Below are 25,978 nucleotides of genomic sequence, written 5' to 3' on the forward strand. Positions count from 1 at the left end.
AGTCACTATCAATCTGCAGCACTTAATCTTGCAAAAATGGTTCTTTTTATGGTTTTTTCTCATGATTTTAGGCAATTTTTCCAAATCATATTCAGAAAAATCAGGCCAGGTCTCTGTGGCCTGGAACAGCCTGAACTATCCAGACAATAGCTTCCCCTCCCCTGCCGCGATGCCGTCGCCATCAAGCTGTGATCGGAACAGGAGTTGAGAATGCGACGAGCACAGCCACGGAGGGGACGACTGCGGGAGCTGCACTACTTCTCCAGGCTCAGGGGCTCAGAGAGGGCAGCTTTTCTGAGCCACCAGAACACTACTAACACTTGTCATAAATGGTGTGAAAACTGTACTCTAAAACAGGCTGTCACTGCTGATGCCCAAGAGACTAAAGCAGGGATCGGTGAACTTTTCCAGGGCCAAAGAGCATTTATATACTAAAGTCTACTGCTTTCCTATATGCCAACAATGAAACTTTAGAAAACGAACTGAAAAGAACAATTCCTTTTACAATTGCAACAAGAAAATAAAATACCTACAAATAAACTTAACAAAGGATGTGAGCGACCTATATACTAGAAATTACAAAGCATTATTGAAAGAAATTGAAAAAGACACAATAGAATGGAAAAATATTTCATGGATTGGAAGAATCAACATAGTTAAAATAGCCATATTTCCCAAAGCAATATACAAATTTAATGCAATCCCCATTATAACCTCAATGGCATTTATAATCCCAATGGCAGTTTAAAAAAAAAAAAAACAGAACAAAAAAATCACCAGATTTATATGGAACCATAAACAACCCCAAAAAGCCAAAGCAATTCGTAGAAAAAAGAATGAAGCCAGAGGTATCACACTACCTGACTTTCAATTATATTACAGAGCCATGATAATTAAAACGGCATGGTATTGGCAGAAAAACAGACATACAGACCAATGGAACAGAATCAAGAGCCCGAAATAAAACCACACATATATGGAAAAATAATCTTTGACAAAGGAGCTGAAAACACACAATGAAGAAAAGAAAGCCTCTTCAATAAATGGTGCTGGGAAAACTGGAAAGCCACATGCAAAAGAATGAAACTTGACTACACCTCATGCACAAAAATCTATTCAAAATGAATCAAAGACCTAAATATAAGATCTGAAACAATAAATTACATAGAAGAAAACATAAGTACTAACCTTATGGACCTTGGCCATAGAGAACATTTTATGAATTTGACCCCAAAGGCAAGAGAATTAAAGAAAAACAGAAATGAATGGGACTATATCAAACTAAAAAATTTCTGCACATCCAAAGAAATGGACACCAATATACACCATATCCTGGGCAATATACACCATTTATTGAGTCTCAATAAATGCAAAATGACTGAAATCACATGCGTGGCCGGCTGGCTCAGCCGTAGAGGGTCAGCCTGGTGTACAGAAGTCCTGGGTTCGATTCCCAGTCAGGGCACACAGGAGAAGCGCCTATCTGCTTCTCCACCCTTCCCCCTCTCCTTCCTCTCTGTCTCTCTCTTCCCCTCCTGCAGCCAAGGCTCCACTGGAGCAAAGTTGGCCCAGGCGCTGAGGACGGCTCCATGGCCTCTGCCTCATGTGCTAGAATGGCTCTGGCCGCAAGGGAGCAACGCCCCAGAGGGGCCGAGCATTGCCGCTTGGTAGGCATGCCGATGGATCTCGGTTGGGTGCATGCAGGAGTCTGTCCATCTGCCTCCTCACTACTAACATCGGAAAAAATACAAAAAGAAAAAAAAGAAATCGCACAGATATATTCAGACACACATACACACATTCATTCTTACATTCTCTCGGAGTTTGTCCTGACCCCCTCTAAGCCACTATTGATAGTGACACATGACACTATCCATGACACATGGTCCGTGGTAGAGAGGACGCTGCAGGTCAGAACATGGATGATCTGCCTGACCAGGCAGTGGCGCAGTGGATAGAGTGATAGACTGGGAGGCAGAGGACTGAAGTTCGAAACCCTGAGGTTGCCAGCTTGAGCGCAGGCTCATCTGGTTTGAACAAGGCTCACCAGCTTGAGCCCAAGGTTGCTGGCTTGAGCTCACCCTGCTGTAGCCCCCAGTCAAGACACATACGAGAAATCAATCAATGAACAACTAAGGTGCCACAACGAAGAATTGATGCTTCTCATCTCTCTCCCTTCCTGTCTGTCTGTCCCTATCTGTCCCTCTCTCTCTGTCCCAAAAAGAAAAGAAAAAAAAAAAAAGAACATGGTTGATCTACAATGCCAAGCCCAGAATTGAAGGGAAATATAAAGACCACAGAGGAAATATAAGAGCACTCTCCCAACTTTCTGTTGAAGCACGTATTCTGTCTTTTACAGAATTCCTCATGGAAATTCAAAGTTGGGATGGAAAAACAAAGGTGAAATGTTCTTCTCATCAGCATAACACAGCACCTGGTCATTGAGGCCACTCCAGGCTTCTCTCAACTGTAACTGATCTTCATCCAGCTCATCCGGCCTCCCTTTCATTGGCAAGATGTCCAAAAATGGTTTTTTTCCTTCACTGAATGACTCCAAAAAAGACAGCAGTCTCTACAATTAGAAGAATATTTTAAAGGCTGAAATGTTTAGATCAGTATACAAATGTAATCTGCAATGTTAAGGTCCATAGCTACATGTTATATTTAAATTTTTACTTAGATAAAGGTAAAAATCCCTAAATTCAGGACCCTCTCACTAATCTGGTTTCTTTCTTTAGTGCGGCATGACCATTCAGGTGCCATCTTAGTGACACAGGTCGCAGACTGTGTCTCGTGTCAGTACTGCTGGATTTCCACTGGAATGGAGAGGCAAGGTCGCTCAGCTCTAGAGGACAAGTTATGATGCCACATAAAAAGTGTGAGTTTGCTGTTCCCAAATATGTGTTCACAATAAAATAGCAATAAGACAGGCCCTGGCCGGTTGGCTCAGTGGTAGAGCATCGGCCTGGCATGCAGGAGTCCCGGGTTCAATTCCCGGCCAGGGCACATAGGAGAAGCACCCATCTGCTTCTCCATCCCTCCCCCCTCTCCTTCCTCTCTGTCTCTCTCTTCCCCTCCCGCAACCAAGGCTCCATTGGAGCAAAGTTGGCCCGGGAGCTGAGGATGGCTCCATGGCCTCTGCCTCAGGCGCTAGAATGGCTCTGGTTGCAGCAGAGCAATGCCCCAAATGGGCAGAGCATCGCCCCCTGGTGGGCATGCTGGGTGGATCCCAGTCGGGCACATGCGAGAGTCTGTCTGACTGCCTCCGTTTCCAACTTCAGAAAAATAGAAAGAAAGAAAAAATAGCAATAAGAGGAAGTGATATGACAGCAGTCAACATGTATAAATGGGGTTTGAGGTGTTTGTGATTAGCTGAGCCAATTCTTCTCATGTCTTCATACAGACTTCAGAAAATACTTTGTCTCTACCCTCAATATTTTGATAAAACTTTTCTTGGTTCACATTTGTGTGACATACTGGTAAGAGTCATTAATTTCATAAAATTTTATTTAAGACATTATCCATCATTATTGGCAGCATTTTAAATTAAATTTTATGAGCAAACTGAAGAATAATTCATTCTTTCTGTTAACTATTGACTGTGTAAAGTCTTTCAGTTAAGAAACCTAACTCTGTGGTACATTACTAAATCAAAGACACGAGAGAGCCAGGCACTTCACTGGACACTGACCGTCTTGTCAGTGAAACAGTCCCAGACCAGAGCGCAAGGGAAGAGGCTCAAGAGGCCCATGCAGTTCAGACAGAAGGAAGGCGAGGCTGTCTGATCCCTTTCCTCTCCGATGGCTCCAAACCAAAAAAATGGTGTGGTGGGCGAGTCACACAATCCACTGAATGTTAGTGTTAAAAAGGCTGGCTTCACCCAACTCCCTCCCTTAACACATAGGGAAATGAAGGCCTAGAGGTGCCAAGTGCTGTGTAGGGACATGAGAGTATGTCCACCTTATTCAGGATGGAGAACTGGTGGAGAGCACAGAAGTACATGAACAGTGGGTGCTAAGAAACAGGACTGAGGGGCCCTGGCCGGTGGCTCAGTGGATATAGTGCTGACCCAGCCTATGGATGTCCCAGGTTCAATTCCTGGTCAGGGCACACAGGAGAAGCAACCATCTGCTTCTCTTTCCCTCCCTCTCCCCTTCTCTCCCTCTTCCCCTCCTGAAGCCAGTGACTCAACTGGTTCAAGTATGGGTCCCCGGCACTGAGGATAGGTTGGTGGGTCCTAGTGCATGGAGCCTCAGGCTGATCCAAGCACCAACCCAAGAGGGGCGGGGGGGGGGGTTTCCAAATGGATCCTGGTTGGGGCACATGTAGGAATCTGTCTCACTACCTCCCCTCCTCTCATTAAAAGGAAGGAAGGAAGGAAAGGAGGAAAGGAGGAAAGGAGAAAGGGAGGGAGGAAGGTGAAAGAAAGAAGGAAGGGAAGGAGGGAGGGAGGGAGGGAGGGAGGGAGGGAGGGAGGGAGGAAGGAAGGAAGGAAGGAAGGAAGGAAGGAAGGAAGGAAGGAAGGAAGGAAGGAAGGAAGGAAGGAAGGAAGACTGTGGAACCTTCTGGTTGGCTCCTATTAGCAATTCTGGGATGGCCCCATTCTTAATCTCCTGATTTTCCTGGTTTCTTTCATTCAATATTCATTCTGAAAAGCTCTAAACCAGGTATTAGAAAACTTTTACTGCAGAGGCAAGATAATAAATATCTTAGGCTTTGTGGATCAATGGTCTCAGGAGCAACTATTCTCCTCTGGCGTTGTCAGGTGAAAGCAGCCACGGGCGATACATTAATGGGCATGGCAATGTTCCAATAACACTGTATTTACGAAAACAAGGTGGGAGGGCCCACAGACCACCGTTTGCCAATCTTCACTCAAGAACCAACAGCATCAGTACAACCTGGGAGCTTATTGGAAATGCAGAATCTCAGGCCCTGCCACAGAACTGCTGAATTTAAACCCGTATTTTATATGCACATTAAAATTTGGAAGTCTTGGCCCTGGCTGGTGGCTCAGTGGATAGAATGTTGGACCAGCATGCAGACATCCTAGGTTTGATCCCTGGTCAGGGACACATAAGAAGTGACCATCTGCTTTTCCCCCTCTCTCCTCCCCCTGCTCTCCCTCTTCCCTTCCTGCAGCCAGTGGCTCAACTGGTTCGAGTGTGTCCCAGGGAACTGAGGACAGCTCAGTTGGAGCACACTAGCCTCAGGCACTTAAAAATAGCTTGGTACTCGAGTATTGGCTCCAGGTGGGGTTGCCAGGTGGATCCTGGTTGGGGTGCATATGGAAGTCTGCCTCACTATCTCCCCTCCTCTCACCTAAAAAAAAAATTGGAAGTCTTAGAATTCAGCCTTAAAACTTGTTAACTTAGATATAATTAGCTATGAAAGACTTCCTAAAAACTGATTGAAAATATCCTACTCTTCCAAAAGAATAAACTGCAAATAAATTACCATTTAAAGTCATACTTGGCATTAATAATAGTCCTACCTCCTGATGAGAATTAAATAAGCTAATATATTTTAAAAAAACAAGTCATACTTACTTCATACTTTTTACAGTAGGTCTCATTTTCTGAATCCTTTAGTAACTTCTGTAGTTTTTTCTCTTGTGCAGTTAACCAGACCTTAGCACCTTTCATCTTCCCCTGAAATTCAAACACACACACACACACACACACACATTTAAAATTCTATCCTAAATAGATTTGATTTTTTTAACAATAAAATTAACAACTTCAATTCAGTGAAATAATGCAATCAATCATTACACAACAGTGATTCACTGTACCAAAGAAGAATTTTGCTTGTTTTCATGACACCTTAAATTTTAAAATGGATTGTAGGTAGCCCCTGAAGATAACGTGCTAAACACACACACATAAGTAAACACAACAGGCCAAGCAAGCCCCCACTTTTTTTTTTAGATTATCCATTTCCATTTTTCTTTGATTTTAGAGAGCATTATTCTAAGTTACTTATTTATAGTAGGCATGTCAGAATCCTGCTTTCCAATTGAGGGGAACCAATGATCTGAAACCCCCAAAATAAGCCATATGGTATATTGATTTTAAGCTGGTTATCAAGAAACAAGATTCAGAAAGAACCTCTGACTCTCCCTTTTACCTGGCCAAAAAAATTCAGATAGAAAAATGTGCTTAAGCCTAACCTGTGGCGGCGCAGTGGATAAAGCATCAGCCTGCAATTCTGAGGTCACTGGTTCAAAACCCCAGGCTGGCCGGGTCAAGGCAACATAAGGGAAACTACTACGAGTTGATGCTTTCTGCTCTCCCACCCCATTCTCTCTCTCTCTCTCTCTCTCTCTCTTTCCTCTAAGAAAATCAATAAATAAAATCTTTAAAACAAGAAAGAAAGGAAGGAAGAAAGAGAGAGAGAGAGAAAGGAAGGAAGGAAGGGAGGGAGGGAGGGAGGGAGGGAGGGAGGGAGGGAGGGAGGGAAGGAAGGAAGGAAGGAAGGAAGGAAGGAAGGAAGGAAGGAAGGAAGGAAGGAAGGAAGGAAGGAAGGAAGGGAGGAAGGAAAGGGAAAACATGCTTAAAGGAAGGAAGCCTTAGCATCATAATATAAAATACGTGTAGCAGACAGGGAGAAATCTAGCAAAGCCTGTTTGTCGGACTCCCCTCTGTATGTCATTGCTTCTGGGTGGCCTGGCAAGAATTTGTTTACCACATGTTTGCTATTTTCCATCTACTCATAAATTGCCTGCCTTCCCTTTAAAACCCAAGACCACTTCTTCCCTCTCCTTTGTCCAGAATGGCTAATAAACCTCACTGTACAATGCGTCTCATGTTCATTCTCATGACACCCACACGCGTACATCAGTAATACATTTTGGACATTTTCTCCTGTTAATATGTCTTATGTTATTTGAGCATTAGCCCAGCCAGAAGAAACGTGGGAGGAAAAGTATTTTTTGTGCCCCCACAGATAAATATAAATACAGGTTAATTAAAGAGAGGCCCACATCCACCAAACACACTGACATCAAAAATACCTTAAATATTTTTTTTATAAATTTTTTAAAAATTTTATTTATTCATTTTAGAGAAGAGAGAGAGAGAGAGAGAAAGAGAGAGAGGGAGAGAGAGAGAGAGGAGGAAGAACAGGAAGCGTCAACCCCCATATGTGCCTTGACCAGGCAAGCCCAAGGTCTTGAACCAGTGACCTCAGCATTGCAGGTCGATGCTTGATCCACTGCGCCACCACAGGTCAGGCTCCTTAAATATTTTAAAGATCCTAAAAATAACACTACTAAAGGTTTCAATTATGCTGTCACGTGGAAGTGAGAAACAATTATTTTTCCTTAGATTCTTGCTTAGGTGGTAAACTAGTTTGGAAGCAAATTCTACTGTAAGCAGGATAAAACGAAAGACGGTACATCTTGGCCCTGGCTGGGTAGCTCAGTTAGTTAGAGCACTGTCCCAATACAGTGCAGATTTGATCCCTGGTCAGGGCACATACAGGAATCAGTCAATGAATGCATAAATAAGTGGAACAACAGAAGTTGATGTTTCTTTCTCTCCCTTCCTCTCTTTCTCTAAAATGAGTCAATAAAAAAATTTTTTTAAGTTGTATCTTACAAGCATTCAACTTCATTTACTTTTGTTTTCTATTAAAAATGTTTTCTATATATTTTTGCTTTCGATCTCATGGATGATTGAATTTTTAATTTTATTTTTAATATGAAAATTAATTAGAAAAGGGTAGCTTCTCAGCAGGTCAGAAATAAGTGAACTGAATTATAAGCCTGAGTCTCAGGCTTGAGCCTCTCTTCTAAAGTCAGTAACAAGCTGGCTTAGCGTCTCAAACAAAACAATTGGGAAAAACAAAGGCTTATATTGTCAAATAATATAGTTACTTGTAAACATGTCTGAGAAAATAGTTTAAGTACATTATAAAATAATATTTAAAAACATTTACTAACTTTTAGTAGCACTCATTTATCCTTATAGAAGCAGAATAAGTATATATTTTCAGCTCAGTAATTTTTATGAAATTTCCACCCACAATATTTTGTGTAAAGAGGCAAAGAAGCCTGGGTGGTGGTGTCATGGTGGATAAGGGATCAACCTGGAACACTGAGGTTGCAGGTTCAAGGCCCTGGGCTTGCCTGGTCAAGGCACATATGGGAGTTGATGCTTCCTGCTCCTCCCACTTCCCCCTCTCCTCTCTTAAATAAATAAATAAAGTCCTTAAAATTTTTTTTTTAAAGAATCAGAAAAGGCGCCAGCCGCTGGTTCAGTAGATAGAGCATCAGCCCAGTGTATGGGCGTCCCGGGTTTGATTCCCAGTCATGGCACACAGGAGAAGCGACTGTCTGCTTCTCTCCTCCTCCCTCCCCCCCTTCTCTCCATCTTCCCCTCACTCAGCCAGTGGCTGGATTTGTTGAGTGTGGCCCTGGGCACTTAGGATAGCTCAGTTGGTCTGAAGGTATCAGCCTCAGATGCTAAAAATAGCTCAGTACTCGAGCATAGGCCCCATATGGGGGTTGCCAGATGGATCCCCATCAGGGTGCATGCAGGAGTCTGTCTCACTATCCCCTCTCCTTTTACTTAAAAAAAAAAAAAGTCACAAAAAAACTGAATAATCAAATAGCAACTGATAGCAATTTAAGAGTATCACAACAAACAAAAAGTAAGAGTAGATCACAATGCCTTCCATTGATATGAATTACATAATTCCATTTACTATGAAAATAAAGAACAGGTAAAATAGAAATGTGGTAAAATTAGATTCAGTGATGGTTGCACAATTACCATATTTCCCCATATATTAGACGCTCCCATGTATAAGATGCACCTTAATTTTGGGGCTCGAAATTTGGAGGGAAAAAAAGTATTACATAAAGTTATTGAACTCAAATTTTATTCATCATAAAATTCATACATCTCGCCTGACCAGGCGGTGGGGCAGAGGATAGAGCGTCGGACTGGGATGCTGAGGATCCAGGTTCGAGACCCCGAGGTCTCCAGCTTGAGTGCGGGCTCATCTGGTTTGAGAAAAAGCTCACCAGCTTGGACCCAAGGTCGCTGGCTTGAGCAAGGGGTCACTCGGTCTGCTGAAGGCCCACGGTCAAGGCACATATGAGAAAGCAATCAATGAACAACTAAAGTGCCACAATGAAAAACTGATGATTGGTGCTTCTCATAAGAAAAACTGATAATTGATGCTTCTCATCTCTCTCTGTTCTTGTCTGTCTGTCCCTGTCTATCCCTCTCTCTGACTCTCTCTCTGTCTCTGTAATAAAAAAATAAAAAAAAATTCAAAAGTTTCATCTGCACAGAAAAAGCAGGAAATGCAAGTAAAAAAATCTATAACCACTGTATAAGATGCACCTAGTTTTTAGACCCCAAATTTTTCAAAATAGGGTACATCTTATACATGGGGGAATACAGTATATAAATACACTAAAAATCATTGAACTGTAAATTTTATATGGTTTAGTTTTATGATATGTTAACTGCATCTCAATAAAGCTGTTAAAAATTGCAATAGACGCCTGACCAGGCAGTGGCTCAGTGGATAGAGCGTCAGACTGGGATGCAGAAGACCCAGGTTCGAGACCCCGAGGTCGCCAGCTTGAGCGTGGGCTCATCTGGTTTGAGCAAAAATTCACCAGCTTGGACCCAAGGTCGCTGGCTCCAGCAAGGGGTTACTCGGTCTGCTGAAGGCCCGCGGTCAAGGCACATATGAGAAAGCAATCAATGAACAACTAAGGTGTCCCAATGCGCAATGAAAAAACTAACGATTGATGCTTCTCATCTCTCCGTTCCTGTCTGTCTGTCCCTGTCTATCCCTCACTCTGACTCTCTCTCTGTCTCTGTAAAAAAAAATAATAAAATAAATAATTAATTAAAAATAATAAAAAATTGCAATAGACAAAAATTTGATAGCACTACAATTTTTTAAAAGCCTGCTAACTTAAGCCCTGGCCGGTTGGCTCAGCGGTAGAGCGTCGGCCTAGCGTGCGGAAGACCCGGGTTCGATTCCCGGCCAGGGCACACAGGAGAAGCGCCCATTTGCTTCTCCACCCCTCCGCCGCACTTTCCTCTCTGTCTCTCTCTTCCCCTCCCGCAGCCGAGGCTCCACTGGAGCAAAGATGGCCCGGGTGCTGGGGATGGCTCCTTGGCCTCTGCCTCAGGCGCTAGAGTGGCTCTGGTCGCAACATGGCAACTCCCAGGATGGGCAGAGCATCGCCCCCTGGTGGGCAGAGCGTCGCCCCTGGTGGGCGTGCCGGGTGGATCCCGGTCGGGCGCATGCGGGAGTCTGTCTGACTGTCTCTCCCTGTTTCCAGCTTCAGAAAAATGAAAAAAAATAAAAAATAAAAAAAAATAAAAGCCTGGTAACTTAATTTGTCCAATATAATGCATATATATGCTATTTAAAGTAATTCAGCAAAGTTTAATAAATTGCCACTTTTAACTTAAAAAAAAGAAAGAATAGGCGGAAGCATTTGCACCTTGCTCCTTGGCATATGTCATCAGTTTGGCTCAAATAAACTCTTATAAAAATAAAAAAACAGGCAAAACTAATTGACAGCAAAAGAAATTGGAATACTGGTTGCCTGGAGTGGGAACCGTAGACAAGAAGAGGCACAGTGAAGCATTCTGGGTAACAGAAATGTGTTACATCATTACTGGAGTATGGTTTACATCCGTGTATGCATTTGTCAAAACTCACAAAAATGTACATTTCAGTTCTGTATGCCAATTTTACCTCAGTTATGAAAATTAAACCATTGGTAGGGTACGACAAAAATAAGCTTGATCTGTACTTTTAAAGACATACCTGAGCTTTATCTCCATTTCCAGGTGCATCCTTTGAATACTGTAGAAACTGTGCCACATAGGTCATGATTGACTTTTCATCAGGATCGACAACATCCACATCTGCAAGATAAGCCACACTATCACTTAGCTAGAGATGGGATTTACTGTAATTAATACTCGAGAACAGGCTATGTTTGCCATAAGAGAGCCTTGAAATGAACCAAAGTAGTCAACCAGCTATGCAATCTCTGGTCATTGGCCCTTGCTACATGACAGCAGTGGCTAAGAACTAGATCTAGAGTCAAACAGAGCACAGCTGAATCCTGGCAGTGGTCCATGCACAGCCTCAGCTGCCACCAGGCATGTTGTGTGCATGAGAGCATAAGCAGTCCAGGAGGGCGGAAAGGGGAAAAGAAACCCTTCCTCGTTCCTGAGACACAGGACAGAAACTCCACCAGGCATGTAGACACATAAAGCAACTCCAAATACATGTGAAGCTTTTCCAAAAGTATATATTGTATGAAAGACTTGATCAAGACATTCACGGCCCTGGCCGGTTGGCTCAGCGGTAGAGCGTCGGCCTAGCGTGCGGAGGACCCAGGTTCGATTCCCGGCCAGGGAACACAGGAGAAGCGCCCATTTGCTTCTCCACCCCTCCGCCGCGCCTTCCTCTCTGTCTCTCTCTTCCCCTCCCGCAGCCAAGGCTCCATTGGAGCAAAGATGGCCCGGGCACTGGGGATGGCTCTGTGGCCTCTGCCTCAGGCGCTAGAGTGGCTCTGGTCGCAACATGGCGACGCCCAGGATGGGCAGAGCATCGCCCCCTGGTGGGCAGAGCGTCGCCCCATGGTGGGCGTGCCGGGTGGATCCCGGTCGGGCGCATGCGGGAGTCTGTCTGACTGTCTCTCCCTGTTTCCAGCTTCAGAAAAAATGAAAAGAAAAAAAAAAAAGACATTCACAAGATTTTATTCATTCCTTCATGGGACAAATATATTCACTGAGAGCCTTCCATGGACCAAGTTTTATGTTGCATTAACAAAGTCCACGGTGAAGTAAATTTGGAAAGTGCTGAGTTAAACAAAGTTTATAAAACTATTATGACCCTGGCTCTGTGGCTCAATGGATAGAGCACCATCCTGTTGCGCAGAGGTTATGGGTTAGATCTCCAGTCAGGGCACATGTGAGAAGCAACCAGCGAGTGCATTACTAAATGGAACTAAGCAGAATGAGTTGATGTATCTCTCTCTCTCTCTCTCTCTCTCTCTCTCTCTCTTCCTTTCCCCTCTCTCCCTCAAATCAATGAAAAATGTTTTAAAAATTATAAATTCCTTAAGTGCAGACCTTCTCCAGACAGATAATTAATTAGGTAGATCACAAAATAACAAAGAAGGCATGTCACAGACAAAATGAACACATAGTTTTGGGATGTCCCTTGTTGTATTTCCAAAACAGTCGATCAAGATTATTGAAAATAAAATCTTCTGTATTTATTAATTGTTTAAACTCAATTCAAAAAATATATATAAGGAGCCAACAAATGCAAGTCACAATGAGGAGCTAGTGTACCACTGAGTCCTTATCCTTAGGGGCCTTATATTTTATGCCTTTAAACACTCATCAAACAGATGCTAGATGCCTTAGGACATCTTCCCCTCAAGGAGCTTAGGGTCAGGAGAAAAACCAACAACACACGATGTGTTGGCCCAGATTCTGCTGAAGAAGAAAGTGAATCTAACTTATATCCAAATAATAAAATTCAAGGCAGTACGCATATAAAAGTAACCATATAAAGCTGGGGGTGAGGATTCAGTAAAGGAAGGATCCCTAAGAGTTGAGTTACTTTATTTTTTCACACAAAAAATGTAAATATCAAGAGATACATAAAATGATGATACTGGCTTAAACAGATACTTTTTCAAATTTCTCATGGTACATGAAGCTATGCGTGAGGATTAAATGTTTTAACAAAATTCTGTCAAAAGATAATTCCTTTATTCAAATATGATTATGGTATTTTGTTTGCATACGTAATCATGATGTATTTCACATTTTTGATCTTTTATTTAAGCTATTTAAAATGAATTATGGGCAATCATTCATAGAGTGGAAATTTGCTTTTATAAAATGAATTATGGCAATCATTCATAGAGTGGAAATTTGCTTTTATTATATTATCTATTTCATTAGCTGCCTAGTTATTGTCACATACTAGAACAAAGTATTTTATACTAATAATACAGATTTGGAGAATCAAAATGCAAAATGCTTGACTTTGGGCAGTGAACACATTCTACAATATGCAGATGATATATTCTAGGATTGTACATTTGAAACCTACATAATTTTATTAACAAATGTCATCCCAAAAAATTCAATAAAAATTTCAAAAATATGCAAGAAGCATTAAAATAACAGTAATAAGAAATGGAGACTAGAACAAAGTATGGGGGTAAATTAAGGGGAAAAAAAGATAATGAAAAGCCAAAAAGGAAAGAGACAAGGCAAAGGGAAAAAATGGAAAAAAGGAAATAAAAGAAAAAGCAAGAAGGTGGGAGATAATGTTAACATAAGAAGAATAACAAGTAACATGGGACCAAACTAATAGCAAAACTAATATATAGAAATACGGCATCATTTTGAACTTAGAAATATCACCTAATTTAACTCATGAAAACAAATGGAGTCCAAAAAAGCTAACTACCCCAAGAAAGCTCACACCTAGCACCCATATCTTAGTTTCTAACGCCACCCTCCAACAAAAGGAACCAGGGCTCACTGGAGAAATGGCTGACCCCAGAACTAGGGTAGAAAAAATACAAGATGAGCCTGGAGAACCTTACAGTGCCAAAAAGTGAGGGCACGCCCCAGAACAAACAAACAAACATCACAGTGATGGAGACACGTTAAAGGAGTACAGGAGCCAATGGAAAGAGCTCCCGATGGCCAAAACGTTGAGATTTTTTTTTTAAATTATTTTTAATTTGAGCAATAAAGTGGTATTGGATAAAACCCTAAGTATAAAAATATCCATAATTCCATATTGATATAAATAAATGGTTGTATGAATAAATAAACAAACAAGCGGAGAACAGACAAATCTCCTGTGCAGAAGAATGCCAAATAACTTAAGTAGACAACCCGCCCTCAAGGAGGATGAATGCCAGCTCCCCTGAGGGCGGGCTGTGCAGACTTCCCCTCAGAGAGAGCAGTAAGAGGGAAAGCAAGGAGTAACTGCTGTTAACCAATTGGTAGAAATTAATTTCATGAAATTAATAAGGAGTTAAGTTAAACCCTCCAGAACTAAATGATAACACTGTTATATTTGCTTGTATACAGATACTCGTATTTTCAAATCAACTTCACACTGGACATTGTAGTTGTTGTTTAAAAATAAAAAAAGACAAAGAAGAAGCTTGACCTTCTGGCTCCAGCAGCTTGGGGATTTTCAGTTCTCGTTCCGCAATCCCAAAGGCCTCCTTGAGATTGTCTTTGTTGGATCTGTGCTTCACACTCTTCATGTCAATTAGGTCTGGTCTCAAGGCATGAATGACAGCCAAAAAAGCCATCCCATTTCTCCAGCTTGACTTAAAATCTGTCACACTGACAGACTCAGACCTATCACAAGAGGACAAAAACATGACATCATACTACTTAAAAGACTATATCAAAGCAACCCCACTCTCTTCAACAGTAATGAAAACAAATTTGAGTGAATCAAACAAATCATAAATCATTCTAGGAGAATATTTTACTTTCATCTTGTGGTCAAATTAAAGTAAAATCCCACGTTGGATGAGGCTTACGATGCTATAGAACACTGATTCTCAAAGTGTGGCCAGCAGCACCAGCACCTATCTCCTAGGCTACAAGGGCTGCAAATGCACATTCTCAGACCCCACCCCAGACCCACTGAATCAAATTCTGGACATGGGCCTGAAATCTACCTTTAAAAGCCTTCCAAGTGACAGTGATACTCAAGTTGAATGCTTCTCACGTAACAATCTGTTGGCTCAGGACTGACCTTAAACCTCTACATATAGTTAAGTTCCTTTTACAAGGAGAAACAATTTTTCTTTTCTCGCTGGAACTAATTAACTGATGCACTGTGTCAAACAATGACCAGTAGCTCATTGCATACATAGACCTTGTCACTCACTCCTTTGCTTACAACTGGTCATTACACATCAATGACAAAATAAAATGTGGTGTATACATGCAATGGAATATTATTCTGCCCTAAAAAGGAATGACATTCTGACACACGGTACGACATGAATGAATTGTGTAGGTATTATGCAGAGCGAAATGAGCCAATCACAAAAGGGCAAATACTTTATGATTCTATTCATTTGAGGTACCTAAAATAGTGAAATTCATAGATTAAAAAAGCAGACTGCTGGTTGCCAGAGATTGGAGGGAAGGAGAAATGGGGATGTTGTGTAATATAATTTAGCAAGATGAAAAAAGTTTAGAGATAGATAGTAGTCATGGTTGCCCACCAATATGGATACTTACTGCCACTAAACTATACATTTAAAATGGTAAGTCTTTTCTTTTCTCTTCTTTTTCTTTCTTTCTTTTTTTTTTCTTTTAGTAAGCGGAGAAGCAGTGACAGATTCCCACATGCGCCCTGATCAGGATCCACCTGGCAAGCCCACTAGGGGGTGATGCTCTGCCCATGTGGGGCCCTTGCTCCACTGCATCTGAAGCCATTTTTCTAGCACCTGAGTAGAGGCCATGAAGCCATCCCCAGCACCCAGAGCCAACTTGCTCTTGTTGAGCCTTGGCTGCAGGAGGGGAGGAGAAGAGAGAAAGAGAGAAACAAGAGGAGAAGGGTGGAGAAGCAGATGAACGCTTCTCCTGTGTGCCCTGACCAGGAATCAAACCCAGGACTTCCACACACTGAGCCGATGCTCTACCACTGAGCCAACCAGCCAGGGCCAGTAAGTCTTGTTGTGTATATTTTACCACAATAACAAGTTTTGGGGCAAAAATTTGTAGTTGGTCATGGTATTTAAAATAACATCTCTCGGCCCGGGCCGGTTGGCTCGGCGGTAGAGCGTCGGCCTAGCGTGCGGAGGACCCGGGTTCGATTCCTGGCCAGGGCACACAGGAGAAGCGCCCATTTGCTTCTCCACCCCTCCGCCGCGCTTTCCTCTCTGTCTCTCTCTTCCCCTCCCGCAGCCGAGGCTCCATTGGAGCAAAGATGGCCCGGGTGCTGGGGATGGCTCTGTGGCCTCTGCCTCAGGCGCTAGAGTGGCTCTGGTCGCAACATGGCGACGCCCAGGATGGGCAGAGCACTGCCCCCTAGTGGGCAGAGCATCGCCCCATGGTGGGCGTGCCGGGTGGATCCCGGTCGGGCGCATGCGGGAGTCTGTCTGGCTGTCTCTCCCTGTTTCCAGCTTCAGAAAAATGAAAAAAAAATAAAAATAAAAAATAAAAATAAAATAACATCTCTCGCCCTGGCCGGTTGGCTCAGTGGTAGAGCGTCGGCCTAGCGTGCGGAGGACCCGGGTTCGATTCCCAGCCAGGGCACACAGGAGAAGCGCCCATTTGCTTCTCCACCACTCCGCTGCGCTTTCCCTCTGTCTCTCTCTTCCCCTCCCGCAGCCAAGGCTCCATTGGAGCAAAGATGGCCCGGGCGCTGGGGATGGCTCTGTGGCCTCTGCCTCAGGCGCTAGAGTGGCTCTGGTCGCAACATGGCGACGCCCAGGATGGGCAGAGCATCGCCCCCTGGTGGGCAGAGCATCGCCCCCTGGTGGGCGTGCCGGGTGGATCCCGGTCGGGTGTATGCGGGAGTCTGTCTGACTGTCTCTCCCTGTTTCCAGCTTCAGAAAAAATAAATAAATAAATAAATAAATAAAATAAAATAACATCTCTCACTCTGGTCCACAAAGCCTTACAAGATTTCACCCCTGCCTACCTCTCCCCTCTCCCCTCTCAGGTTGCAGCCACACTGGCTTCACTCATTTCTCAAGTCATGCTCTTTTTTCTTTTTTTGGCATTTGACAAATGTTTATTTAAATTGTTTTTCAATTATAATTCACATTCAATATTATTTTGTATTAGTTTTAGGTATACGGCATATTGGTCAGACATTCATATACTTTACAAATTGTTCCCCCAGTATATCCAGTACCCAATGGACACTATATATAGTTTTACAATCTCATTGACTACATTTCCTATGCTGTACTTGACATCCCCATAGTCAGGCTCCTTTTCATCTTCCTGCTAGGGAGCTCCTTCTCCCAGCTCTTCCCACACCTGAAGCCTTCTGCAAGTCTCAACTCAAAGGTCTCCTCCTCAGAAAGCTACTCCGTACACACCTAAAATAAATGCGACCCTCTTCCTGTCCTTGACATTCTTAATCATTGTAGTCCTTCCTAACCTATTGCCAACTGTAATTATCATATTTATTCATCTGCTTCCCCCACTAGGGTACAAGCCCCTTGTCTTTGTTGTCCATCATGGCAGACTTACCTCGCAAATGGTAGCTGGAAATAAAGATGGTTAATATATATATAGTGTGTCTGTAAAGTCACGGTGAGCTTTTGACCGGTCACAGGAAAGCAACAAAAGACGATAGAAATGTGAAATCTGCACCAAATAAAAGGAAACCCCTCCTAGTTTCTGTAGGATGATGTGGCAGCATGTGCACATGCGCAGATGACGACATAACACCGTGTATACAGCGGAGCAGCCCACAGCCATGCCAGTCGAGATGTGGACGGTAAAGTTCATTGTGTTCTGTGGCTCACTAAATTCGAATCTGTGATCAAAGTGCAACGTGAATATTGGCGCGTTTATAACGAAGTGCCACCACGTAGGAATAACATTACTCGGTGGGATAAGCAGTTGAAGGAAACTGGTAGTTTGGTGGAGAAACCCGTTCTGGTAGGCCATCAGTCAGTGACGAGTCTGTAGTAGAGGCTACGGGATAGCTACCTAAGGAGCCCTAAAAAATCTGTGCATGCCCACATCGAACTGCACTGAATAGGTATGAAACTGGGAGAGTTTTCCTTTTATTTGGTGCAGATTTCACATTTCTATCATCTTTTGTTGCTTTCCTGTGACCGGTCAAAAGTGCACCATGACTTTACGGACACACTATATTTCAAATCAATCAACTGCTAAACAGTATTTGACAAGGGAATCGTTATTCTGTATTTGACAAGGGATGAAGCTGTTATAAAAGAGTACAGTTGCCAGCAAAGCATGGGAAATATTCCAGAAGAACTATGGTATCCTTTACTATCTTATAAAAAACACAAGAAAATTCAATGCACTAATTTAAGTTATAAATCAAATCATAAAAGCTACTCAAGAAATAGTCTGCTTCAGATGACCTGGGCTCTCCTTAAAAAACAATGCCTAGCCTTGGTGAGGTGGCTCAGTGGATAAAGCATTGTCCTGGTGTGCCAAGGTCACGGGTTCGATCCCTGGCCAAGGCATGTATGAGAAGCAATAATGAGTAAACAACTAACTGGAACTAAGTGGAACAATTAATTGATGTCTCTCTCTCTCTCTTTCCCTGCCTCTTTTCCTCTCCTCTCTCTCCCCCTCCCTGTCTCAAATCAATGAAAAAAAAATTTAAAGTACTCATATACAGCTCCAGGAGATAATTTTATAAATTGGTTACTTATTCACTATTTGCTCATTCATCCATTCAACACACATCTATGGAGCACTTACCATGAACTCACATCATCTAAGTTCTAAGGATACACAGTCAATTAAGACATAGTCTTGACTTCTAAAGAGCTCTTAGTATAGATTCAAAAAATGTTCTGAATCTAAATCCACCTTCCAGATGCAAAGGACAATTGTGCCTTAAAAAAAGGGATACTGAAAGACCACTTTATCTGCACACAGTAAGAGGCCACCTACACGTGCAGATGGGAGTGAGGAAAGTGCCCCAGATGATACCACCTTCCAGTCTTCAAAGCTGAGTGGCGAAGCTCGTGGACTTCCACCTTTGGAAGACGTACTATGAGAGGAAGGGGTAGTGAGCATTTCCTTTTAATGAAAGGGAAGTGTGCAGGTGTTGTTACACTCAGTTGGCCTGATTTTCAGATCTTGAGGTCAGTGGGGTTGTGTTGGTGGGTATAGCTGCCCATGTGTCTCCTCTGGTTGTAGCAAACTACTTACGTGGTACACTGCTTCTGAGCCCACAAGAGAAGAGACTTCTTTGCAGACATCTGCCATCTTTCTTGGGCTTTGGAGCATTTCTTAGCTGGAGGACTTGAGGTAGGAGATGTCTCAGCCACACTCACATCATCCAGGGAAGATTGACTGTAATCGCAAGAAAGAGTCTGGACAAGTTCTCCAATCTAATGAAGACATAATAATAGTTCAGATATATAGGATCACAAGTTAAGTAGCACTGAGGCAAAATCTTTAGCCAAAACAAGACCTAAGAATTATCATATAATAGCGACAGTTTACTCGTAGTAAAAGGAGAACTTGTCAAATCCTTGAATCATATCATCTGTCACTGGGGGGTTACACTTCGGTTTTCTTTCACCAGAGTTGGGTCACTCTTTGCCCTCCATTGAGCATGGTGTTCCCCATTGAGGGCAAGCATCTATTCATCCCTCCAAAGTGCTTACCGAGGGCTTCACTGGTGCTTGCCCTCTGTCAATCTATACTGAACTGTACTAAGTTGAGCTCCTAACCTAGGGTATCTTCAGAGATTGGGTCAATTAAAATGCATCTCTGATTATAAACCATTAAGAAACAAATATACATACAATAAGGAAAAAAAGAACAGTCAAAACACATGGACAGATAAGTTCCAGGAAAGAAAAAAAAATGCCATTAAGTATATGAAAATAACCCATTAGTCATTTAAGAATCTAAGTATATGCCAGTAAGCATAAAAATTGGTTCAGATTTTTTGGAGGTTAATATAATAATTACAGAAAACTTTAATTAATCCACAAACATACAACTATACTTCAATCAATAATTGATAGATGGCCCTGGCCAGTTGGCTCAGTGGTAGAGCGTCGGCCTGGCGTGCGGAAGTCCCGGGTTCAATTCCAGGCCAGGGCACACAGGAGAGGCGCCCATCTGCTTCTCCACCCCTCCCCCTCTCCTTCCTCTCTGTCTCTCTCTTCCCCTCCCGCAGCAAGGCTCCATTGGAGCAAAGATGGCCCGGGCGCTGGGGATGGCTCCTTGGCCTCTGCTCCAGGCGTGCTAGAGTGGCTCTGGTCGCGACAGAGCGACGCCCCGGAGGGGCAGAGCGTCGCCCCCTGGTGGGCATGCCAGGTGGATCCCAGTCGGGCGCATGCGGGAATCTGTCTGACTGTCTCTCCCCGTTTCCAACTTCAGAAAAATACAAAAAAAAAAAATAATAATTGATAGATTTACCAATCAAAATAATAGATGAAACCAATACAATAAACTTGATTTTATTGGCATACTCCACTGTACCTAAAAATGACAGAATTGCCTGATCAGGAGGTGGCGCAGTGGATAGAGCATCAGACTGGGAAGCAGAGGACCCAGGTTTGAAACCCCAAGGTCACCGACTTGAGCCTGGGCTCAACAGCTTGAGCTTAGGGTCACTGGCTTGAGCATGGAATCACAGACACAACCTCATGGTTGCTGGCGTGAACCCAAAGGTCACTGGCTTGAAGCCCAAGATAGCTAGCGTGAGCCCAAGCTCGCTGGCTTGGGCAAGAGGTCACTCGCTCTTCTGCAGCCCGCCAGTCATGGCACATATGAGGAAGCAATCAATGAACAACTAAGGTGCTGCAACAAAGACTTGATGCTTCTCATCTCTCTCCCTTGCTGTCTGTCCCTATCTGTCCCTTCTCCCTGTCTCTCTCTCTGCCTCTGTTGCAAAATAATAAATAAAACTAAAAAAATAAAATAAAATAAAATAAAAATGACAAAATTAATATTCTTTTCAAGAGCATATAAAATATTTACTAAAATTAACCATGCTGAGCCATTAAGCAAGCCTCAACAATTCTGAAGGACTGAAAGCATCCAGATTATATTCTCTGACCCCATGAGAAGCTAGAAACCAGTAACAAAGATATAACAAACAAAAACTCAAATATTTGGAAATTAAGCAATATACTGATATAGAACCCATAGGTCAAAAAAGAAATCATAATAAAAATAAGAAAATATTTTAAACAGAATAATGAAAGTATTATACTCATGAATTAAAAGATGAAATATTTTGAAGATATCAAATTGTTGTATATATTCAATGCAATCTCACTAAAATTCCAGCAGATTGTGTGAGTAAATTAAGTATTAATAAAATTTATATAAACATCGGCCCTGGAGGGTTGGCTCAGTGGTAGAGCGTTGGCCCAGCATGTGGATGTCCCGGGTTCGATTTCCAGTCAGGGCACATAGGAGAAGTGACCATCTGCTTTTCCACCCCTCCCCTTCATCCTTCTCTCTTCCTTTCCCACAGCCATGTCTCAGCTGGAGCAAGTTGGCCCCGGGCTCTGAGGACAGCTCCATGGCCTCACCTCAGGTGCTACAATAGCTTGGTTGCCAAGCAATGGAGCAGTGGCCCCAATTGGGCAAAGCATCGCCCCAAAGGGGGCTTGCTGGGTGGATCCTGGTCGAGGCACACATGGGAGTCTGTCTCTCTGCCTCCCTGCTTCTCACTTAAGAAAAAATTTAAAAATAGTAATAATATAATAAAAAATAAAGTTGATATAAATATCAAATCATCATGTTTTATACCTTAAACTTATACAATTGTATATGTCAATTATATCTCAATAAAAGTGTATATGAAAATGCAAAGAGCAAAAGATAGCCAAGATCATCTTGAAGAACAATTTGGACAACCACACTATCAGATATCAAGACTTACTTGATAGCCATAGAAATGAATATAATAGAATATTGGTGTAAGGATAAATAATGGAACAGAGCAGACTGAAAATGGAGACACATGTGTGGCTACTTGATTTCTGAAGGTAACTCTACAGTACAGAAGGAAAATGATGACCTTTCCAATAAGTAGTGTGGAGTCAACTGGATAGCTATAGGAAAAAACAAATCTTAATTGCTTTAATCCTTTAAGTATATATTAATTCTTGATGCATACACCATGAAGACTGCACAACAAATTACTCAAAGTTATTATCTATGAGAGGTAGATCTAATGATGACTTTATTTTCTTTTTACTACCTATATTGAAATTTTAAGTTATATTTCAAATACCCCAGAAAGAAAAAATAATATAATAAATGCCAATAAATTATCAAATTTTATCACATTTGTTTCATATTTTTTAAGAACTAAAACACAGGCCCTGGTCAGGTATCTCAGTTGGTTAGAGCGTTGTCCGATACACCAAGGTTGTAGGTTTGATCCCTGGTCAGAGCGCACAGAAGTATCAACCAATGAATGTATAAATAAGTAGAACAATGAATTGATGTTTCTTTCTGTCTCTTAAATCAATTAACAATATATCTAAAATACTTATTTTAAAAAAGAAATAAAACACAGATAGAGCTTAATTAAGCCTTCTGTCTTTCTCCAATTCCATTTCCTTCCTTTCCGAGAAAGAGAAAACCACAATCCTAAATTCATGTTTCATCATCCTCATGCATATTATTCTACAACTACAAATGGAGATATCCAGAAATGAGTCTTATTTTACATGTTTTAAATTTTATCTAATTAAAGTTATGTTATTTTCTAAAACAAGCATTTGTTGCCCACATAAATTTTAATTTTATTTTTAAAGTAATTATGGAGATACAGAACATGCAACTTCCTAGATAGCTACAGAAAACCTGCACTAATTCAGAATCCCAAACATGAAAGAATAGATTTATTAGTAGTAAGTGTCATAAGCCAGGACCATAATTGCCTTATTCACTACGTTTTCCCTGGGTGTCTTAGAACAAAAAACAGCACATAGTTGGTGCTCGAAAATATTTGTGGAATAAAATAAATCTATGAGTTAGTCTTGGGACAGAACTAGATGTTGCAGGATTATTAGTCTGGACAAGGGTCCTCAAAAATAGGGAGACTTGGCTCTGGCTGGTTGCACAGAGCATTGGGCCAGTGTGCAGACATCCTGGTTTGATTCCTGGTCAGGGCACACATAACAAGCGACCATCTGCTTCTCTTCCCCTTCCTCTCCCCCTTTTCTATCTCTTCCCCTTCCACAGCCAGTAGCTCGATTGGTTTGAGTGTTGGTTCTGGGCACTGAGGATGGCTCAGTTGGTCGAAGCACATCGGCCTCAAGCACTGAGGATAGCTCGATTGATTTGAGCATCGGCCCCAGACAGGGGTTGCCGTGTGGATCCTGGTCCAGGCCCATGCGGAAGTCTATCTCACCATCACCCCACTTATCACTTTAAAAAAAAAAAAAGGAATATTTTACAAAGTTTAGTGGATTAATTTTCAAGAATTTACTCAAGGAGCTTTGTCCTCTCTTTTCCACCAAGGTAAATAAACAACAATAAGCAAAAATTTCCCATGATCAGTTCTATTCAGATTGGTCCTGATATCAGAGATAATCTGGGATATCATGTTAATTCAGCTTTCAATTTTCAATTGAAAGATAGCATAAATGACAGAGGGCTGCTGTATATTTTCCACCTGGCAGGATTTCCAGTGTATACCATCTCTGGAAGAAGCTTAGGACTGAATCTGGCATCAGGTCACACTGACTGCATTACACTTCGAACAGAATTCATTTTCATCTCATCGAACTACTTACATGAAAGTGCAATATAATTGTCCAAATGAGGCCAAGAATAATGGATGGGTTTCCCTCTATAATATCAGTAACATGAATATTTATTAGCTTGATCTGTAAAAGAAACAAAATGCAGGTTTAAAGGAGAAACTATTTCACAGGCTTCATCTCTCCGATGCATTTCCAAGTGAAATTCATACTCACCGATCGGCTTTTTAGGAATGTCAGGGCATGTTCTATATTGAGTCTACACTGGAATGTATTAGATCCTTTATCTCGAGGCTATGAAATTCAAGCAAAATATATTACTCAGAAATATAAAATTTTTTAACAAGTCAACAGAAAGTTTCTTAAGGTCATTTTAAGAGCTTACCAATTGTTGTCCGGAGAGGACTTCTAACAGGTCCAGGAGGACGTGCCCCTTTTTAATGTCTGTGAAAAGGTCCGATATAACCGAGGGAGGAGTGTGCTGCGAAAGGTCACGAGAAAAACCATCTCAAACCTTGGTCCGAGAACACAGTACTTGTAAGAATCTCATACATGTGTACTGTATCTTTGCAAAAGCTAAGATTCTCTTCTTAATTAGCAGAATGAAAGAGAATACATGGAGTTCCATATCAAAACATGATCAGAAAAGCAGCGAATTTAATTTATCTCGTGGCAAGCTTCCAGTAACACAACACTCAGCTTTCACTGAGAGCTACTAACCTGTGTGTGGAAGTGGCATTCAAGACATTTAGAATCAGCCAACGGTGACCCATTGGGGAAGCAGATTACATTTCTGGAGTAACCTATTTATGAATTTACCCTTTTCAGAATTACGAGCATTGTGTCGAGATGGGTGGCCTCTGAGAACAGGCTCATTCATTTTGTATCTAGGTTATTCCTGGCACTTGGCATCACTGAGAGGCAGACTAGCACAGTGATTAAGATCAAGGCCTCTGGGTCCAGACTGCCTGGATTTGTATCCCAGCACTATCACTGACAAGCTGTGTGACCTCCTCTGTGCCTTACTCTCCTTGTTCTGTAAACAGGAATAACGCTATCGGCTCACGGGGATGTTGTGAAATCACTGAAATGCAATGAGCAGTCAGGACAGGCGGTCCCCAACATAGGATGGTTTGAGTTACGATTTTTCAACCTTAAAATGCTGCCAAATCGATATGTATTCACTAGAAACCATGTGTCAAATTGAGAATTTTGATCTTTTCCTGACTAACTTCATGCAGTATGGTACCCGCTCACGATGCCGGACGGTGCAGCGAGCCCCAGCTCCCAGTCAGGCACACGCTCATGAGGGTAAACAACTGATACTCTACAGTGTATTCCTTCTGTTAGAAGATTTCACCCAACCGCAGGCTCATGTAAGTGGTCTAAGCACATTTAAAGTAGGCTAAGCGAGGCTATGATGTTTGGTAGGTTAAATGCACTTTTGACATGATCTTTTTCAACTTACGATGCAGAACCCCGTAAGTCGAGGAGCATCTGTACTTTTCAGTAACTTAGGACAGTGTGTAAGGCATAACACTCAATTTATATAAATAATAATTATTATAATTTCATTTGATAACAGATTTGTTGTTGCTTTAAATATTTTATAGCACTGTCTCCCACATCCTTAACAAAAGTATCCCTGTTTCGTGTTAGAAAAGAATAACAGATACATGAAAACAAGGTCAAGGTGACTGTCAGCACATTCTTTCACCTTTTACCAGTGACATTATGGGACCCAAATTGAGGGAGCAGGAGTAACTTAAATAAATTTATTGGCCCTGGCTGGTTGGCTCAGTGGTAGAGCCTTGGTCTGGCATGTGGAAGTCCTGGGCTCAATTCCCAGTAAGGGCACAAAAGAGATGCAACCATCTGCTTCTCCACCCCTCCCCCCCTCTCTCTTTTTCTCTCTCTCTTCTCCTCCCACAGCCATGGCTCAAATGGTTTGAGCAAGTTGGCTCCAGGTGCTGAGGATGGCTCCATGGCCTTACCTCAGGCGCTAAAATAGCCTGGTTGCCAAGCAATGGAGCAGCGGCCCCAGTGTCCAGAGCATTACCAGGTAGGGGGCTTGCTGGGCAGATCCCAGTCAGGGTGCATGTGCGAGTCTGTCTCTCTGCCTCTCCACCTCTGACTTTCTTAAATAAATATATAAATAAATTTATAACTTGATTTGCTCTTTTTTTCTCACCTTTGCCAACTGTGAGTTTATCCAGCAGGTGAAGGTTTTCTTCTGGGTGTCTTCCTGTTCAGCTATTTAGAAAGGACAAGAGCAGTTAGAAAATGAGAAGCCTCGGAAACCATTTGAACGTATCAACCTTCAAAGGCCTGTTACTGTGTCTGTGTGTGTGTGTGTGTGTCTGTGTGTGTGTGTCACAATCTTACAAACCTTCTAGGACTTAGTCTAAATTTCAGTTAATTGTCCAAGGTATTTTGGAAATGGCTTGTTAATATATTTTTTAAAGCCACAAGTTAGCAGACAAGAGATAATGGTTTTTAATACGT

General features: G+C 42.2%; 1 protein-coding gene and 1 non-coding gene across 5 annotated transcripts in view; one reads left to right on the forward strand and one right to left on the reverse strand.

The window, feature by feature from the left end:
- Nucleotides 1–25,978, reverse strand: part of SYNE2 (spectrin repeat containing nuclear envelope protein 2) — a 350,331-nt gene that overhangs the window by 236,627 nt on the left and 87,726 nt on the right. For all 4 annotated transcript variants that reach the window (XM_066342067.1, XM_066342066.1, XM_066342065.1 and 1 more), the window contains exons 3-11: nt 25,665–25,726; nt 23,859–23,954; nt 23,690–23,767; nt 23,507–23,599; nt 18,939–19,120; nt 14,206–14,402; nt 10,810–10,910; nt 5,550–5,651; nt 2,435–2,572 (exon numbers count right to left, since the gene is read on the reverse strand). In XM_066342067.1, the coding sequence (XP_066198164.1) occupies nt 2,435–2,572; nt 5,550–5,651; nt 10,810–10,910; nt 14,206–14,402; nt 18,939–19,120; nt 23,507–23,599; nt 23,690–23,767; nt 23,859–23,954; nt 25,665–25,726 (1,049 nt within the window). The remainder of the gene's footprint in view (nt 1–2,434; nt 2,573–5,549; nt 5,652–10,809; nt 10,911–14,205; nt 14,403–18,938; nt 19,121–23,506; nt 23,600–23,689; nt 23,768–23,858; nt 23,955–25,664; nt 25,727–25,978) is intronic.
- Nucleotides 9,947–10,022, forward strand: TRNAA-AGC (transfer RNA alanine (anticodon AGC)). The gene has a single exon. It is a non-coding gene; the product is annotated as a tRNA-Ala (tRNA).

This window comes from Saccopteryx leptura, chromosome 6 (genome assembly GCF_036850995.1).
Source record: "Saccopteryx leptura isolate mSacLep1 chromosome 6, mSacLep1_pri_phased_curated, whole genome shotgun sequence".
Taxonomy (NCBI): Eukaryota; Metazoa; Chordata; class Mammalia; order Chiroptera; family Emballonuridae; genus Saccopteryx; species Saccopteryx leptura.